Genomic DNA, 17,935 nt, shown 5'->3' on the forward strand with positions numbered 1-17,935 from the left:
TATTTTAATGATGTTAAGGGAAAAAAACAGTTAAGAAAGAGAAAATAGATTTACAAATTTTTTTTTTTTTTTTTTTTTTTTTTTTTGCTTTTTAGGGCCACACCCATGGCATATGGATGTTCTCATGGCTTACACCACAGGACAGCAATGCCAGATCTGAGCCACCATCTGTGACCTACACGACAGCTCATGGCAATGCCAGATCCTTAACCCACTGAATGAGGCCAGGAATCAAACCCGTATCCTCATGGATACTAGTCAGGTTTGTAACCTGCTGAGCTGTGACGGGAACTCACTACAAAGTCTTTTATATTAACCCACTTATTTACCATCTCTAGTACTTTTTATTTTTCCTGTGGAGCCAAGTTACTATTTGGTGTCATTTCATTGCTCCAATGTAAGTCCATTCCATCCCTCTCTTTTGTGCTATTAAAGTAATACATAGCTTTAAAGTTTTATGTCCAACAGTTTGGTTTTATTGCTATTTAACTGTCTTTTAGATCAGTTAAGAGAAGAAAATATGCATTTATACTGCCTTCAATAATACTTGTATAATTATCTTTATTTATGCCCTTTATGTAGAGTCAATTTACCATCTGATTATCATTTCCTTTCAGCCTAAAGAACTTCTTTTAGCATTTTTGTAAGGCAGGTCTGCTAGCAACAAATTCTCTTTCTTTGTTCATCTGCCAATGTCTTTATTTTTGTAGGAAGGTTTGCTAGATATAGAATTATACTGGCTGACAATTCTTTTCAGCACTTTGCCATTTCACTGCCTTCAGGCTTTCCATCATTCTAATGAGACATCAGCTGTGAATTTTATGGGGTCTTCCTGTAAGAGCTGGTTTTTTTTTTTGTTTGTTTTGTTTTTTTTGCTGCTTTCGTGATTTATCTCTCTTTCAACAATATAACTATTACATGTCCAGGTGTGACTCCCTTCATTTATTCTTCTTGGAGTTTGTTGAGATTCTTAGATGTGTAGCTTATTTTTCATCAATTTTGGGAAGTTTGTGGCCATAATTTCTTAAAATACTTTTTCTTCCATTTTCTTTCTTTTATCTGCATTACATGTGTTAGCATACTTAATTGTGTCCCATAGACCTCTGAGGTTCTGTTCATTTGTTTTCATTTTTAAAAATTATGTCCTTCATAAAAGATAATCTATATTGATCTATCTTCAAGCTCAATGATTCTCTTATGCTATCTCAAGGTAGTGAGTACCTTCTATTCAGTGAATTTTTAACTTCCATTATTGTATTTATCAACTCCAGTTTTTTAATTCTTTAAAATAATTTCTATCTTTATTGATATTTTCCATTGGATGAGTAACTGTCATCACATTTACTTAATTCTTTTAAAATGGCTTGAAATCTTTTGCCTGCTGTGTACAATAAATGGTCTCTGTCAGACACATAGCCAAATGACTGCTTTTTTTTTTTTTAGTCACCTGTTTTTGCATATCATGTGACTTTTTTTTGTTTTTGAAAACTGGGCATTTTAGGTAATAAATTACAGCAGCCCTGGAGTTGGAACATCCCCCTCACTCAGGGGCATGGCTGTGGTTCTTGTTTATATAGTGATTTGCCTGGACCAATTCTCCAATTTTCCTGGAGTCATTGTGTGTGTGTGTGTGTGTGTGTGTGTGTGTGTGTGTGTGTGTGTGCGCGCGCGTGCACATGCACGTGAGTGCAGAGTGCAGCCATTGATGTCTCTGCTTAAAGTTTTATTTTTTACACCAGCTTAGTAGTTAGCCAATGATTTGTCAGAGCTTGGGCTTAAATATCTTAAGCCAGTAAGGCTGCCACCCTCTGTCAATGGATTGGTCTGTGGCTTGAAGAATGCACTTGAGGTTAAGGCAGTTTATAAATCCTTTCTGGCTTTCACTTTGTGTTTATGAGGCCTCACAATTAACCAAAGATAAGTAGTTTGGCTCTCTAGGCTTGGTCCAGGTTTGTGGCAAAGTGGTCAAAGGCATAAGAAGGTCGGAATCATGAGTAAATATGGGATCCGTTATGGTGCTTCCCTCAGGAAATGGTGAAAAAAATTAAAATCAGCCAGCAAGCCAAGTATACTTGCTTCTTCTGTGGCAAAACCAAGATGAAGAGGCATCTGGCACTGTGGCTCCTGCATGAAAATGGTAGCTGGTGGTACCTGGACCTACACCACTTCTGCCATCACAGTAAAGTCAGCCATCAGAAGACTCAAGGAATTGAAGGAACTATAGAAGCACCACCAATGGAAACTTTGCTAGCCTATGATAAATGGGTTAATTTATGTAACAACAACAACAAAAAAGATAAGTAGTTTGCTAGAGGCCTTACCAATCTCTCCTGAGAGTGTTCAAATACATGGGTTAACTTCCCAGAGTTCTGGGGATTAGCAGCATCTTACTAAAGCCCTCTTTGGCTTTCTTATTCCTTGGATATTCCTATTAATATTCTGCCTCAACCACCAGTCTATTGCTTGCCTCAAATAATATCAAAACCTCTGGTTTGGGAGTTCCCGTTGTGGCGCAGTGGTTAACGAATCCGACTAGGAACCATGAGGTTGCGGGTTCGCTCCCTGCCCTTGCTCAGTGGGTTAAGGATCCGGCGTTGCCGTGAGCTGTGGTGTAGGTTGCAGACGCGGCTCGGATCCTGCGTTGCTGTGGCTCTGGCGTAGGCCAGTGGCTACAGCTCCGATTCGACCCCTAGCCTGGGAACCTCCATATGCCATGGGAGCAGCCCAAAGAAATAGCAAAAAGACAAAAAAAAAAAAAAAAAAAAAAAACCTCTGGTTAGCTGTCCTTCCCTAATTGTTTCCATTGTTTTTAGCAACATCCCTAGGGATGGAATTTTCTATGCTATACTCCAAATCAAGTCAGCCACCTCAAACAGCAGAACAGTTGGTTCTCCCAGGCTCCCTGCCCTTGTGGAACTTCTACATCATGGAGATGTGGGTTAGAAGGTGGGAGCAGCCACAGGCTGAAACATGAAAAACTCCCATTGTTCTTACTGAAATTCAGTAGGAATTCTTCAATACATGCTTATCAGTTTATTATGTACCTTGGTCAATTTCCAGAATCTCTAAATGATTGTTTTTGATAATTTTGTCCAGATTTTTTTTTGGCCATGCCCATGGCATGTGGAAGTTCCTGGGCCTGGGATTGAACCCAAGAGCCAGCACTAACAACACTGAATACTTAACCATTAAGCAACCATGGAACCCCTGTCCAGTTTTATTGTTACTTTTTGGGGAGAGGATTTGCAAGCTCCTTACTAAGGTATTCTAGATATTGAATATACTTTTATGAGTGGCTAGATCAATGTCAAATAATAATGGTGAAGGAAGACATTCGTACCTGATTCTGACTTCAGGATAAATTACTTTGATGTTATACCATTAATTTTGTTTATTCAGCAGTGATCCAAGCCACTGCACAGACAACACTGGATCTTTAACCTGCTGAGCAACAGGAGAACTCCTACCATTAATTTTGTTGGTTGCTGATTTGAGATAAAAATATATATTGTGGAGTTTTCATTGCGGGCAAACAGGATCAGCAGTGTCTCTAGAGGACTGGGACACAGGTTCAATCCCTGGCCCAGCACAGTAGGTTAAGGATCCACACTGCTGCAGCTGCAGCACTGGTCACCAAATGCAGCTTGGGTCTGATCCCTGGCCCAGGAACCAGGAACTCCAAATGCTGCAGGGTGGCAAAAAATAAATAAATATGTATATATCAGATATATTTTTCTATCCTTTTTAATTTTTTTTATTAAGGTATAGTTGATTTACAATGTTCCATCAATTTCTGCTGTACAGCAAAGTGACTGAGTTATATATATATATATATATATGTATATATATATATATATATACACACACTCTTTTTCTCATATTATTTCCCATCATGTTTTATCACAAGTGATTGAATATAGCTCCCTGTGCTATACAGCAGGGCCTCACTGCTTATCCGTTCTAAATATAATAGTTTGCATCTACTAATCCCAAACTCCCACTCCATCCCACTCCCTCCCTTTCCCCTTTGGCAACCACAGGTCCATTCTCCATGTCTGTGAGTCTATTTCTGTTCTTTCTCTATTTTTATTGTACTAATATTTATTTTCAATTGAGAAACTTTTATTCTATCCTGTTATATGTTAAATTGTTGTGAAATAAAAGGCAAATCTCTCTCTGAATTCAAATAAGTCATCTTGTGGGGAAGCAAAACAAGTAAACAGCCACACCTCAGAGTTATAAGTGCTTTGATAAAACTGATTATAGTAGATTATGAGAACACAGGAGAAAGGCACCTAAGATAGGAAAATGGGGGCTAGGTGAACTCTAGAGAAGCTAAAGCTGACAGATAAGCTGAGCCTTGACAGAATAAAGAGCTGAATGAAATTAGTCATGGGAGTGGGAAAATGGGTTCCAATACATGTAAATCAAGACGCTGGGTTGGAATTCCCAATGGGTTCAGTGGGTTAAGGATGTGGGTTCGATCCCTGGCCTCACTCAGTGGGTTAAGGATCTGGCATTGCCACAAGCTGTGGCACAGGTTGCAAATGTGACTTGGATCTGGTGTTGCTATGGCTGGGGTATAGGCCTGTTGCTCTGATTTGACCCCTCGCCAGGAAATTTCCACATGGCACAGGTGCGGCCATAGAAAGGAAGGAAAAAAAAAAAAAGAATATGTTGGATTTGAGAAATTCAAGTAGATTCATCAGGCTCGGGCAAGAGCAGTGCATGGGGGTCAGGTCAAGAATTGACATTAGAATGATGGTAAACAATGGAAGAACCTGAAAAGTATTATAATCATATTCATATTTCAGAAAAGCAAGACAACAGTAGAGGTGAAGCAAACCAAGATTAGAAACAGGGGAGACCTTATAGCAGCAGTGGGAACAAAAAGGAGGTGAGAGAGTCCACACATATTTAAGGAATAAAACTGATAGGACCAGAAGTTTGAAAAGGAGAAATAAAGGGCAGAACCACACCATTACATGTTTCCAGTTTGGGAATTTAACAGGGTATAAAACAGAGAACATATAACAGGAGCAAATACGCAACCCAAATAGAGCCCAAATGATAAGCAAATGCGCTAAAATGTTGACAATAGCTAAATCTCTGTACCAAAGGGTGTTTCCTGTATTACTTTTATTTTTGCAACTTTCTATAAGCTTGAAATTAAATTAAATTAAAAATTAAATTAAATTTAAAAAATGTGCAGGAAATATATGCTCTCCCCGCCCTTTTTTGGCTGCACCCATGGCATAGAGAAGTTCCCCAGGCCAGGGATCAAATCTGAGCCACATCCGCAGTCTACATACAGCTGCAGCAATGGTGGATCCTTAACCCACTATGCCACAAGAGGAACTCCTAAGCATGCTTTTGTAGGTGAGAATGTATGTGTATTTGGCAGTTAACTTCATTTGTATTTCTGGAAATGTACTGGATTTGTACTTGAACTGTTCAATACTTTTTTTTTTCAATGTTTTTTCTAAAGAGGGCATATCTACCCAGAGAGTTTTAAAATAAAACCTAATCTCTTGGAATTCTGGTGGCATAGCAGATTAAGTATCTGACATTGCCACTACCCAGAGGGCCCTGGGTTGTTGCTGTGGCATGAGTTTGATCCCTGGCCCAGGAACTTCTATATGCCATGGGTGCAGTCAAAAATATAAATAAATAAATAAAATTCAATCTCTTACCATGAAAAATATCAGGCTCCTTTCTACCTCATCTCACCAAACTCAAGCCACTCTTCTCTTCGTTCACCATGTTCCAGTCCTATTATCCTGCCTTTAAGAGCCTTCACACTTAATGTTCCCCCTGCTTAGGCTACTCTTCTCTGCACTGCTTGCTCCTTCCCATTCTTCGGGTATCAGCTTAAATGTCACTTCCTTAGAAAGGCTTTTCTGATCACCCTGTCCACATTAGATCTCATTGCTCCATCTATTTGTTACTTTCTATCATAGCAACCTGGTTATTTCCCATCCAAATTAGGTAAAACTCAGTGAAGACAAAGACAATTTCCTGTTTTGTTCACGAAGTATACCAAGGATAAACTACAATGTTTTCGATACATTTTGCATGAATTTTGAATGAGATGTGATAAGGAGCCAACCAAAGAATTCAACAGCCATGATTTATAAGTCCTTACAAATCTCCTAGACCGTATTTGAGACCAAAGAACTTAAATGAGAACAGGGAGTTCCCGTCGTGGCGCAGTGGTTAACGAATCCGACTAGGAACCATGAGGTTGCGGATTCGATCCCTGCCCTTGCTCAGTGGGTTAACGATCCGGTGTTGCCGTGAGCTGCAGTGTAGGTTGCAGACGCGGCTCGGATCCCGAGTTGCTGTGGCTCTGGCGTAGGCCAGTGGCTACAGCTCCGATTCAACCCCTAGCCTGGGAACCTCCATATGCCTCGGGAGCAGCCCAAGAGATAGCAAAGACAATAAATAAATAAATAAATAAATAAGAATAAAAATGTCTTACCTCCTGCAATGACAAAATGGCTCAGGGCATTTTTATTTCGGTACACATTTAGACCAGTATTCACTGTGCTAAGAAGAAGGGAGAAGGAGGCAAACATATAATTTAAAGCACCTCTAATTTACCTTTTTAACTGTAACTTTCACTAAAGTAATACATAGAAGAGCCTACTATCCCTGGTGCTAATCTAGGATCCTTCAGTGTGTTTTAGATTGCTATAAAATGCCAATTAGCAATAGAGCATAAAGAAGAGTTCTGGAAAATTCCTCTTAGCAACCCTGTATCTATTTTGATAACTATTTAGTAGACCTTCCGGCATAGATGCAAAACTTTAACTGGACCAATCTTTTACATAAATAGATAATAGTTCTTGAGAAAAAGTTATTATGAATCACTTTTATACGGGCATTCAGTTTTTATAATTCCACTTGCTCAAAACACATGTTCCTCAAAGAATACCCAAGACCCTTCATCACAATTCAGAGAACTTACTTGAATATAGTCACAAACAGGGTTGTTCTCCAACTCCAGCGCCAGCCATATCGGATGAAGCCTCTCGTGGCAGCACGATGTGCAGAGTGCTAAAGTTAATAAAAAGGCTGTGAGGTTCTGAGACACCTTGACATTTTCCTTATGGAGTTGGAGTTCCCATCGTGGCTCAGTGGTTAGTGAACCTGACTAGTAACCGTGAAGTTCTATCCCTGGCCTCACTCAGTTGGTTAAGGATCTGGTGTTGCTGTGAGCCATGGTGGAGGTCGCAGATGAGGCTCAGATCCTGAGTTGCTGTGGCGTAGGCTGGCAGCTACAGCTCTGACTGGACCTCTAGCCTGGGAACCTCCATATGCTGTTTGAGTGCAGGCGTAAAAAGACAAAAAGACCAAAACAACAACAACAACAACAACAACAACAACAACAAAAAACTGTGGCGAAGGAATGTCAGCCATGGATTAGGTAGGGACCACTAAAGATTTAGAAACAATAGAAAATCTCTAGATATAGCATTTGTTAAGTATTAAAACAACTAAAAATGTCACATGCATCCTATGCTATCAGAAGATGGCAAGGGAACTAAGAATTGCCAGTGTCAAGCAAGTAATCCAAAAATTAAGTATCAACTAAGAAACTATATGACAACAACATGACAGACATAAAATCAGTATTAGACATGTTTTTCAGGAAATTGTGGGGGAAAAAAACACAAAATAGAAGAACTGAGAAAATAGTGAAGGGTAAGAATTAAAGTAATCAGATGTGCAGGAAAGGAAGAGAGGAAGAAAAAAATTAGTGGGACAACTAGCAGAATTTACATAAATTTCACATAAAGTCCATAGATAAAAATACTTGATCAATGTTAATGTTTAATGACTACCTTCTATATAAAAGTTGTTAACATACTACCTCATTTAATTTTACAATATTTTTTTCAAGCAGGTGTTTTTGTTTTAACTGAAGCAGAGAGATGAAGTTTCTAACCAAGAACACTTAGTCAATAAAGAATAGTGAGAACTAGAAGATAGGTTGTCTGCTTCTACAGCCCATTTTCACTAGACCACCATGAAGTAAGTCTGGAATAATATCGTGAGGGTAAAGCCTAGATTTTTAAAGAATCTGACAGAAGCCCTAAGTGAGTCTTAACAACTATATTATACTAGGCAAGTCAGAACCTCTCTGAAAGGTACTGGTGAGAAATCATGGCTTTTAATAAATAAGCAGATAACAGACATGTACGTGAATGTGTATATAAATCACACACACATTTCCTAACTCTATCTGCCTAGGGCCTAGAAGCCATGGTATCCCAGTTACAATGAGCATAGCTAGCACCACAGCTTGGCTTTTAAATATTGTGTTAAAAGAAACTATGGTTTCTTGGTGAAATGGGCTTAGTCCAGGGCTGCTACTTAAAAAGTAAACTATGAGCCAAAACATGCTGCTGTGCCAAAAAGAAAAGGAATGCTCAAAGACTAATGAGGACACATCAAAAGGACAAAGGAGCTAGCTTGAAGGGGCTCCAAGAATCCAAATCTAGGCCAATTTGAGTATGAAAATAAATGATGATATAACAGATTTTAAAACTACAGGATAGGAGGAGTTCCTGTCGTGGCTTAGTGGTTAATAAATCTGACTAGGAACCATGAAGTTGCGGGTTCAACCCCTGGCCTCGCTCAGTGGGTTAAGGATCCGGCGTTACTGTGAGCTGTGGTGTAGGTTGCAGACTCGGCTCGGATCCCGTGTTGCTGTGGCTCTGGCATAGGCCAGCGGCTACAGCTCCGATTACACCCCAGCCTGGGAACCTTCATGTGCGGCAGGTGCGATCCTAGAAAAGACAAAAATAAATAAATAAATAAGTAAAACTACAGAATAAAGAATCCATGAGTCCACATTAAATACATAAATTATAAATAAGTGAACAGATAAACATAAATAGAGGGGAAGTCAAAGCTCTTTCTTATAACAGAATACTAACCATAAATATAGATGGAATGATGGAATTAGAAAATGGCCATTTGACAACCACCACAGTAATAACTACTTCAGGAAAGAATCAGCACTGAATGCTAAAAGTAGATAGACATTTGATGAAAAACAGGTTTTGCATACTATCAAAGTACCTAATAAGTATTCATAAGATATTTATTAATTGCAAAAGGAAAAAATAGTAATTTTACAGTGGATAAACCTGGCAGGGACCATTTTAACTAAGTGTCTAAGCATCGCCAGGGAGTTCCTATGGCGGATCAGCAGTAAAGAACCCATATAGCATCCATGAGGACTCAGGTTCCATCACTTGTCCCACTCAGTGGGTTAAGGATCCAGCGTTGCCGTGAGTTGTGGTGTAGGTTGCAGATGCGGCTCAGATCCAGTGTTGCTGTGGCTGTGGCATAGGTGGGGGGGGGGCACAGCTCAGATTCGACCCCTAGCCTGGGAACTTCCATATGCCACAAGTGTGGTCCTAAAAAAAATTTTTTTTTAAAATAAAGTAAGCACTGGAGTTCCTGTCGTGGCTCAGTGGTTAACGAAATCTGCCTAGGAACCATGAGGTTGTGGGTTCGATCTCTGGCCTCGCTCAGTGGGTTAAGGATCCGGCGTTGTCTCGAGCTATGGTGTAAGTCGCAGACTTGGCTCGGATCCCGAGTTGCTGTGGCTCTGGTGTAGGCCAGCGGCCCCAGCTCCGAATGGACCCCTAGCCTGGGAACCTCCATATGCTGCGGGAACGGCTCAAGAAAGTAGGCAAAAAGACAAAAATAAATAAATAAAGTAAGCAAGCATCACCAGTAGAAGGACAAATAGATATCTACATCTTGTGGTTTTTATTGAGAAGGATACAACATCAATTCTAGGGTATTCTGCAAAAACACATAGGTAAAATCTAAACACAAGAAAACATCAAACATACAAACTGAGGGACAGTCTACAAAATAAACGGCCTATAGTCTTAAAAAATATCAAGGTCATGAAAACCAAAAAACAACAGAAAAAATTTTCCGGATTAAAGGAGACTGATTAGAGAAGCATGACAGGCAAGTTCAACACCTGATCCAGTATTAGATCTTGGATCTAATGATATATTTACTTTTAATGATATATTTGCTTTTCTTCTGGGGAGGTGGGCAGGGGGCTGCGCCCAAGACATGCGGAAGTTCCTGGGCCAGGGATCGAATCCATCCCACAGCAGTGATAACACTGGATCCTTAACCTGCTGTGCCACAAGGGAACTCTAATGACTTATTTACTTTTAAAATAAATTATATTAGGAGTTCCTGTTGTGGCACAGTGGAAACAAATCCGACTAGGAACCATGAGGTTGCAGGTTCAATCCCTGGTCTTGGTCAGTGGGTTAAGGATCCCGAGCTGCCATAAGCTGAGGTGTAGGTCGCAGATGCGGCTCAGATCCTGAATTGCCATGGCTGTGGCCAGCAGCTGTAACTCTGATTCGACCCCTAGCCTGGGAACCTCCATATGCCTTAAGTGCAGCCCTAAAAACAAAAAAACAAAAAAATATATATATATTAGTGGGGCAACTAGCAACATTTATGTAAAGTTCATAGATAATAGTACTCTATCAATACTAATGTTCAGCTCATCATAATTATATTATGGTTATAGAAGAAAATGTCCTTGTTTTTAGGAAATACATGCTGAAGCACTCATCATATTTACTAGTTACTTCCAAGCAGTTCACACACAAAAAAAGTATATCTTATGCAGAGAGAGAATGAGAAAGCAAATGTGGTAAAATATCAACATTTGGGGAATTTGACTGAAAGGTACACAGGAATACTTTGCATAGTTGGTCCTCCACATTCTCAGATTTGGATCCTGAGGATGTGGACCCATGGACTGGGGAGCATATGGTACTGTGCTTTTTTATAAAAGGGACTTGAGCATTTGTGGATTTTGGTATCTGCGCCAGTCCTGGAACCGATCCTCCTTGAATGAGGGACACTGGTACGACTTCTGCAAATTTATAATTAAAAAAAAAAAAACCCTCAAAACATGAAAATATCTGGGAGTTCCCACTGTGGTTCTGTGGAAACGAATCTAACTAGTGTCCATGAGAATGCAGGTTCAATCCCTGGCCTCACTCGGTGAGTTAAGGACCCGGCATTGCCATGAGCTGTGGTATAGGTAACAGATGTGGCTCGGATCCTGCATTGCTGTCTGTAGCTGTGGCATAGGGAAATAGCTGTAGCTCCGATTTGACCTCTAGCCTGGGAACTTCATATGCTACAGGTGTGGCCCTAAAAAAAAAAAAAAAAAAAAAATTCTGAGCTGTAACTTCCTCACTAATAAAACAGAACTGATGTATAGATCTAGGATATAACACATAAGTTAGTACTCTAAAAACTGTAACACTCTAAACATTAATTACTGTTTTAGTGTGAGCCAGTATAGTGCATGGAAGCTTTGTGAATAGGGTAATTAATATGCTATAGGTAAGCCTTGATGATTTAGCAGGGGATTAGAAATACATTTCAGAAAGCAGAGATATGGTAGTTATCCATTCTGAAGGTAAAAAAAGTGGTTTGAGGAGTTTCCATCATGGCACAGTGGAAACGAATCTGACTAGGAACCATGAAGTTGCAGGTTTGGTCCCTGGCCTCGCTCATTAGGTTAAGGATCCAGCATTGCTGTAAGCTGTGGTGTAGGTCGCAGACACAGCTTGGATCTGATGTTGCTGTGGCTGTGGTGCAGGCCAGCAGCTATAGCTCCAACTGGACCCCTAGACTGGGAAACTCCATATGCCTCAGGTGCAGCCTTAAAAACAAAAACAAACAAACAAACAAAAGGTGGTTTGACAAAGTTTGTGTATAGATTTCAGCATTAGTACTTCCATTGTTAAGTATGGACTTTGTTTCTTAAACTCTCCCAACCTTACCACCACACTAGATGATTAAGTTTAAGTGAAAAGCTAAATTGGTGTGCCCTCAAATACTATTAGAACACTGGTACATACCACAGCATCAAACTGGTTATGGTACACTTCTGCTTGGCTCTGCTCAATGTAGTGCTGTTTAGCATGAATAAAAGCTGGTATCCCCCCATATGCCCAGCCAATGATGCCTGCTGAAATTGCTGCCTTGTATATATCCTGAAGTTCTTTTGAAGTTCTCTGCTGTTCACTAAAACATCAAAAAGATAATGTTTATGGATACTGCTCTCCAAAAAACAGTATGATCAGAATTATCCCAAGTGCTAACAGGACCACATTTTTCATGATGGGCAGAACCAGTTAAATCCTTTGATGAATTAAATAATTATATTACAGTGGCTCAAATCTCAATCCAAACTAATACATGCTTTTAGAAATTAAGTTAGCGGATATTCTTGAGAAGGCAGTGACAAGAAAGGGACACAAGGGGGAGCTCCTGGATGTAATTAAGTCTCTTGCAGCTGGATACACAGCTATGTTTAGTTTGTGAAAAGTCATAGGTGGGTATACTTATGTAAATATACTTGTGCATTTTTATAGGTTCACATTATACTGCAATACAATTTTTTCTTTAAGGTGATTTTGACGACTGTTAGAACTCTACTATATCCCTGGAAACAGAAAGAATCTGTGAACTGAATGAAGGAAAACACATTTCCTTTTTTGAATTTTTAGATACCTTTGGCAATTACACAAACTAACGAGGTTTTAGGACAATGTATGTAAGAATGAATTCCTAGATGTAAAAAAAAAGAGTCAAAACTTTATCTTTCTGAATAATTTTTATGTAATACTCAGATGGGCTTGTACTATTAAAAAGCATCGAATGAGAAATCTCACTATGCAGTGGGCAGCGCAAACCAACATAAAATAACATGGAAAAGCTACCACTTCATTCAATCCATTAAGGAACTAGAACCCATACTGGAGCTTCCACTATACCCTCTGGAAATTGCGCTAACAAATAGCTAATTTTTTAAGTGTTAATTTCCTATAAATAATGGCCTTCACATGTAAGTAAACCACTAAATGGTAATTTTTTACATTACTAACTTGCTTTCTTCAGAGGCTGTACAAGTGTTTATCTAATTCTAACAGCCAGTTAACAACATTTCTGAAATCATGTAATCAGTGAGTTTTTATAGTTCTTGCATACATAAAAGGGATCACTAAATAAAATGTTAGGAAACTAATTCTTACATCAATAAGAAAAACTGCTATAATATGAACTTTATATATATATTTTTTTTACTTTTATATTTATTTATTTATTTGCTTTTTAGGGCCACACCTGCCACATATGGAGGTTCCCGGGCTAGGGGTCAAGTCAGAGCTACAGCTGCCAGCCACAGCCACAGCCACAGCCACGCCACATCTGAGCCACGTCTGTGACCTACACCACAGCTCACAGCAACACTAGATGCTTAACCCACTGAGCAAGGTCAGGGATTGAACCTATGTCCTCATGGATGCTAGTCAAATTTGTTAACCACTGAGACACAAGACAAACTCCTGAACTTTATATTTTAACTTTTATAACGAATAAGATAAAAAACATCATTTACATTAAAAACTGGTAGAACCCAGAAAGGAGAAAATATAAAAGAGCTTTAGATTTAACAAGTTGGGAAATGCATATGCTTTTCTCTTTTCCATCCTTTGAAAAATTCTATGACATAGGTGATACTTTTTTCCATTTTATCAATTGAGGCTGTAAGAAATTACATGATTAATCCTAACAGCTAAATGAATGGTGAAGAAACGGGGCACAGTGATGAAAAGGACCAATGGGATTGTGGTTCTGGTTCGTGTCATCCACTGCTAAGAGACTTGTGGCCAGATCACAATCACTCTGAACATTGGTTTCCTTATGCATGACTTAGTGGGGAGAATGAAAGTTAAACTAAATTATCTTTCACATTTCTTTCAGCTCCAACATTCTGTGGTTTTATAAAGCTGATCAAAATAACCCTTTTCTGTTATATACTATATAGGCTCCTTCACAAATATCTCAAATAAATTTTGGAAGGACCAATAAGAAGGGCGGCTTATCTTTAAAACAAAGATGATGAAACCTAAATAAAGTAATTAATACAATTCCACCAGCTCCCCTGCCTGAACTATCTCAGCAACATAATAAAGCTTCGACGTTAATTTAACCAATGTTGATAACACAGTATAGTATATAGTAAAGTACTTCATAAAAGGGCAAACTTTTTACCAGTAATTGATGAACGAAACAATGATGAAATTAATTATCGTGAGTTTTCCATTAAAGTTAATTCAATTTAAAGGGTTATTTCTTTTATTCTGAAACATCCTTATTTGTGAATCCAGCTAATTTCTTTATAAAATGATGAGACAATAGTTGCTACTATTTTTTATATATTCCTTATTTAGCAGAATAAAAATTTTACAACTCTTTCTGCTATCTCTGAACTTCCATTTTTGCGCCGGGGAGGAGGGCTATTGGTCATAAACTATCAAAATTTGGGATCAAGTTATATAAGAAAAGGAATATTGCAGTCCTGCAGATGTGGGTTCTCGCGTCACCAAGTACCTTGGCCCAATTCTTCTAATCTGTAAAATCGAGGTAATTACACTAAGACTCTACTCCCTAAATATCCCTAAAAGCTCTGACATTCAATGAGGCTCACCTTTACCACCTGAAAACCGGCCTGTCAATCATAAGAACCACCTAGCCGCTATGTTAGGATACAAGCTTGGAGTACAAGCACTAGAACCCAAAATTCCGTTTAAAAATAAATCACACCACCCTGGGGTCCTTCATCCCGGATGACCCAGGTTTCAGGTCACCTCCTTCGTAGCCCCTCCCCACAGACCGTAGGCACTTTTACTCTTTGACAAACAGCTCCCGGAGTCGGTCCCATCCGGATTCCGGGTATCGGGCTTCCGGGACGCAGGAAGGCAGCTTAAGGTCCTCCGCAAGACCCTTGGAATCGGTGGCCACAGCTCCAGCAGCAAAGACCCGAGGGAAAGGATTCAGCGCCCTGCAGAGCAAGCTCCGTGGAGCCGGCGGCCGCACCTCCATGGTCTCCTCAGAACCTGCCGGACAGCTTGGGCGCTCAGGGCCCCAAGGTCTCCGGGAGGCGCCGTGGGAGAAGAGCGAAGATAACTGCAAGAATAAGTGACGAATACTGGTACACTACGCTCTAGCAAATTCGCGGCCGTAGCGGTAGCCACACACCGTGACAGACCTGCACTCCCAGACTAACCTCACTTTGGAAGCCCTTGGACACACGAGACAGGAAGTCCCGCCCCAACCAGGGCAAAGGCTACTGGGCTGGGCGAGGGCGGAGCCGGAGCCGGAAGCACTTCCGGTTTGAGGTGGGACGGATCTTAGAGGTGGCAAGCTGACTCGCCGGAAGTGAGCTGGCGGCGTGTAACAGCTCTCTGCACCGTCTGGCCCCCGCCTCCTGCGCCAGTGAAACTGTGTGGGGCAGTTTCCAGGCAACCAGACCGGGTCATTAGCTGAAGTAGGTTAGCGTATTTTATTTTTTATGTAATTTTTATTTTTCCATTATAGTTGATTTACAGTGTTCTGACAATTTCTAGTGTAAAGCATAATTACCCAGTCATACATAGGCTTTTTCTCACATTATCCTCTATGATGTTCCATCACAAGTGACTCGATACAGTTCCCTGTGCTATATAGCAGGATCTCATTGCTTATCTACTCCAAATGCAATAGTTTGAAGTTAGCTTATTTTAAAAAGCAGGAATGTAGATGAAGAAAGTGCAGTGTTCAACACAAATGGGGTACAGAAAGGGGAAGGCAGTTTGCAGAACTACAAGCCCAACCCACCCTGTCATAGCTCGGGAAACCTCTGAGGTTGGGCGAGGTCTATTCTCGATTTCAGAAAGTTAGGAGGCTTTTAAGAGGGGTCTTGTTGCCAGTTACACCCAGATTTCCAGAACATTTTTATGTAGAAGAATCGGTTCAGGGCTTCACAAGATGGGTTTTATTCACCTTGGTTCATATAACTACTCTTTCTTAAAAGGCAGGACACTTTCTCTCAGATGTTTGCTTGGTAGTCCAGCAATAATTTCCTGTCACTACAGCCTCTGCTATCATATGCTTCAAAGTATAATTTTATTAAAATGCACGCTTATGAAGGAATTCCCACTGTGGCACAACAGGATCCGCGGTGTCTTGGCAGCACTTGGGAGCCTGGTTCTATCCCTGCCTGGTTCCTTAGCTATGGTTTAGGTACTCGGATCTGATCCCCAGCCCTGGAACCCCATATGCCACCTCGGCCAAAAACAACAACAAAAACAAGACAGCTCGCATGTTAAGTATTTTTAAACTGATTTGTGTTTCTTTTTTTTTTTTTTTTTTTGCCTTTTTTTAGGGCTGCATCTGCAGCATATGTTAGTTCCCAGACTAGGGGTCAAATCCAAGCTACAGCTGCTGGCTTAAGCCACAGCCACTGCAACGAAGGATCCGAGCCAGGTCTTCGACCTACACTACAAGGCAGGGCAATGCAGGATCACCAACACTGAGCCAGGCCAGGGGTAGAACCACATCCTCATGGATCCTAATTGGGTCCGTTAACCCCTGAGACATGAAGGGAACTCCTGATTTGTGTAATTTCATCTGATCTTTGCTAGGAATCATACACATTGTCTTCGCCAATTCCTACCCATCATTTATTCCTTTCTAGGAATAATTCAAAATAATTACAATCTTTAGTAGGATACAGTAAAGAGAATTCCAGAATTTGATAGCTGGAAGTCTCTAGATATGGTCCAGAGAAGTGACTGATAGAGTGACTAGCTGAGTTAGTCTAATCACAGTGCCAGGAAGAGCTCTCTAGTGTCTGGGAGAGAGGATTAGATTCAGTTCCCATCAGAGCACTTACTACATTGCATCATGATTTCCTCTTTGCTATGTGTCTCAATAGACTAACTTTGAGGTCAAGAGACTATGTTTATTCATCTGTGTCTCCAGTACCTACCATGACTGGCACATAGGTTGTCGAATGAAAAATTCAGATCCCCTGACTCCTGGCTCTGACTCCAGGTTGCCGTTTATCCCATATAGGCAGAGGTAGGCACCAGACTAAAATCTTTAGGTCTGAAAGCCCAAGGAAATGGCTGTGCAGGCTCTCTAGTCTTCATGTGGAAAATCTAAATGCTTGAGATGACATCAGAATCATTCTGGGATGAGAAGGACTTTGAATTGGAGGATGGGAGTGTTGGGCAGATATGAAATCATTCATATACAAGTCAAATGTCCCAAATTCTCTACCTTGTAGATACAAATGAGGATATAATAACAGACAAATTTTATTAACTCCATAGCTCCCTTCTTTTTTGGGTAACTGAAGCCTCCTTTTTTTTTTATTTTATTTTATGTCACACCCACAGCATATGTAAGTTCCCAGGCTAGGGACTAAATCCAAGCCACAACTGTGGCCTGTGCTGCAGCTGCTGCAACACTGGATCCTTAACCCACTGCACCAGGCCGAGGACTGAACCTGTGCTTCCAAAGTAAACTGAGATGCTGCAGTTGGATTCTTAACCCACTGTGCCACAGTAGGAACTCCCTGAAGCCTCACTTTTTTTTTTTTTTTTTTTTTTTTTGTCTTTTTGCTATTTCTTTGGGCCGCTTCTGCGGCATATGGAGGTTCCCAGGCTAGGGGTCGAATCGGAGCTGTAGCCACCGGCCTACGCCAGAGCCACAGCAACGCGTGACCCGAGCCGCGTCTGCAACCTACACCACAGCTCACGGCAACGCCGGATCGTCAACCCACTGAGCAAGGGCAGGGACCGAACCCGCAACCTCATGGTTCCTAGTCGGATTCGTTAACCACTGCGCCACGACGGGAACTCCGAAGCCTCACTTTTAAGGTTCTCTTTGCCATCTGGTAGTTCAAGAAGTCCCCAGAACCTAGGCCCTACTCACACAGTTAACTGCTTTTCCATCTCGGCTCTTCAAACCACTTTTCTGTCACCCTTCCACTGTCTTCTGCCAAGCACCTGCGGCTTACCTTCCTTTA

At 40.6% G+C, this 17,935-nt stretch overlaps 1 protein-coding gene and 1 pseudogene across 1 annotated transcript in view; one reads left to right on the top strand and one right to left on the bottom strand.

Annotated features, from left to right (window-relative positions):
• Positions 1 to 15,280, bottom strand: part of TIMMDC1 (translocase of inner mitochondrial membrane domain containing 1) — a 30,140-nt gene extending 14,860 nt beyond the window's left edge. The window contains exons 1-5 of the mRNA XM_021070323.1: positions 15,149 to 15,280; positions 14,771 to 15,048; positions 11,937 to 12,102; positions 6,971 to 7,059; positions 6,482 to 6,549 (exon numbers count right to left, since the gene is read on the bottom strand). Coding sequence (XP_020925982.1) covers positions 6,482 to 6,549; positions 6,971 to 7,059; positions 11,937 to 12,102; positions 14,771 to 14,964 — 517 coding nt within the window. The 5' untranslated portion in view covers positions 14,965 to 15,048; positions 15,149 to 15,280. The remainder of the gene's footprint in view (positions 1 to 6,481; positions 6,550 to 6,970; positions 7,060 to 11,936; positions 12,103 to 14,770; positions 15,049 to 15,148) is intronic.
• On the top strand, positions 919 to 3,237 carry LOC102166037 (annotated as a pseudogene).

Source organism: Sus scrofa, chromosome 13, assembly GCF_000003025.6.
Source record: "Sus scrofa isolate TJ Tabasco breed Duroc chromosome 13, Sscrofa11.1, whole genome shotgun sequence".
NCBI lineage: Eukaryota > Metazoa > Chordata > Mammalia > Artiodactyla > Suidae > Sus > Sus scrofa.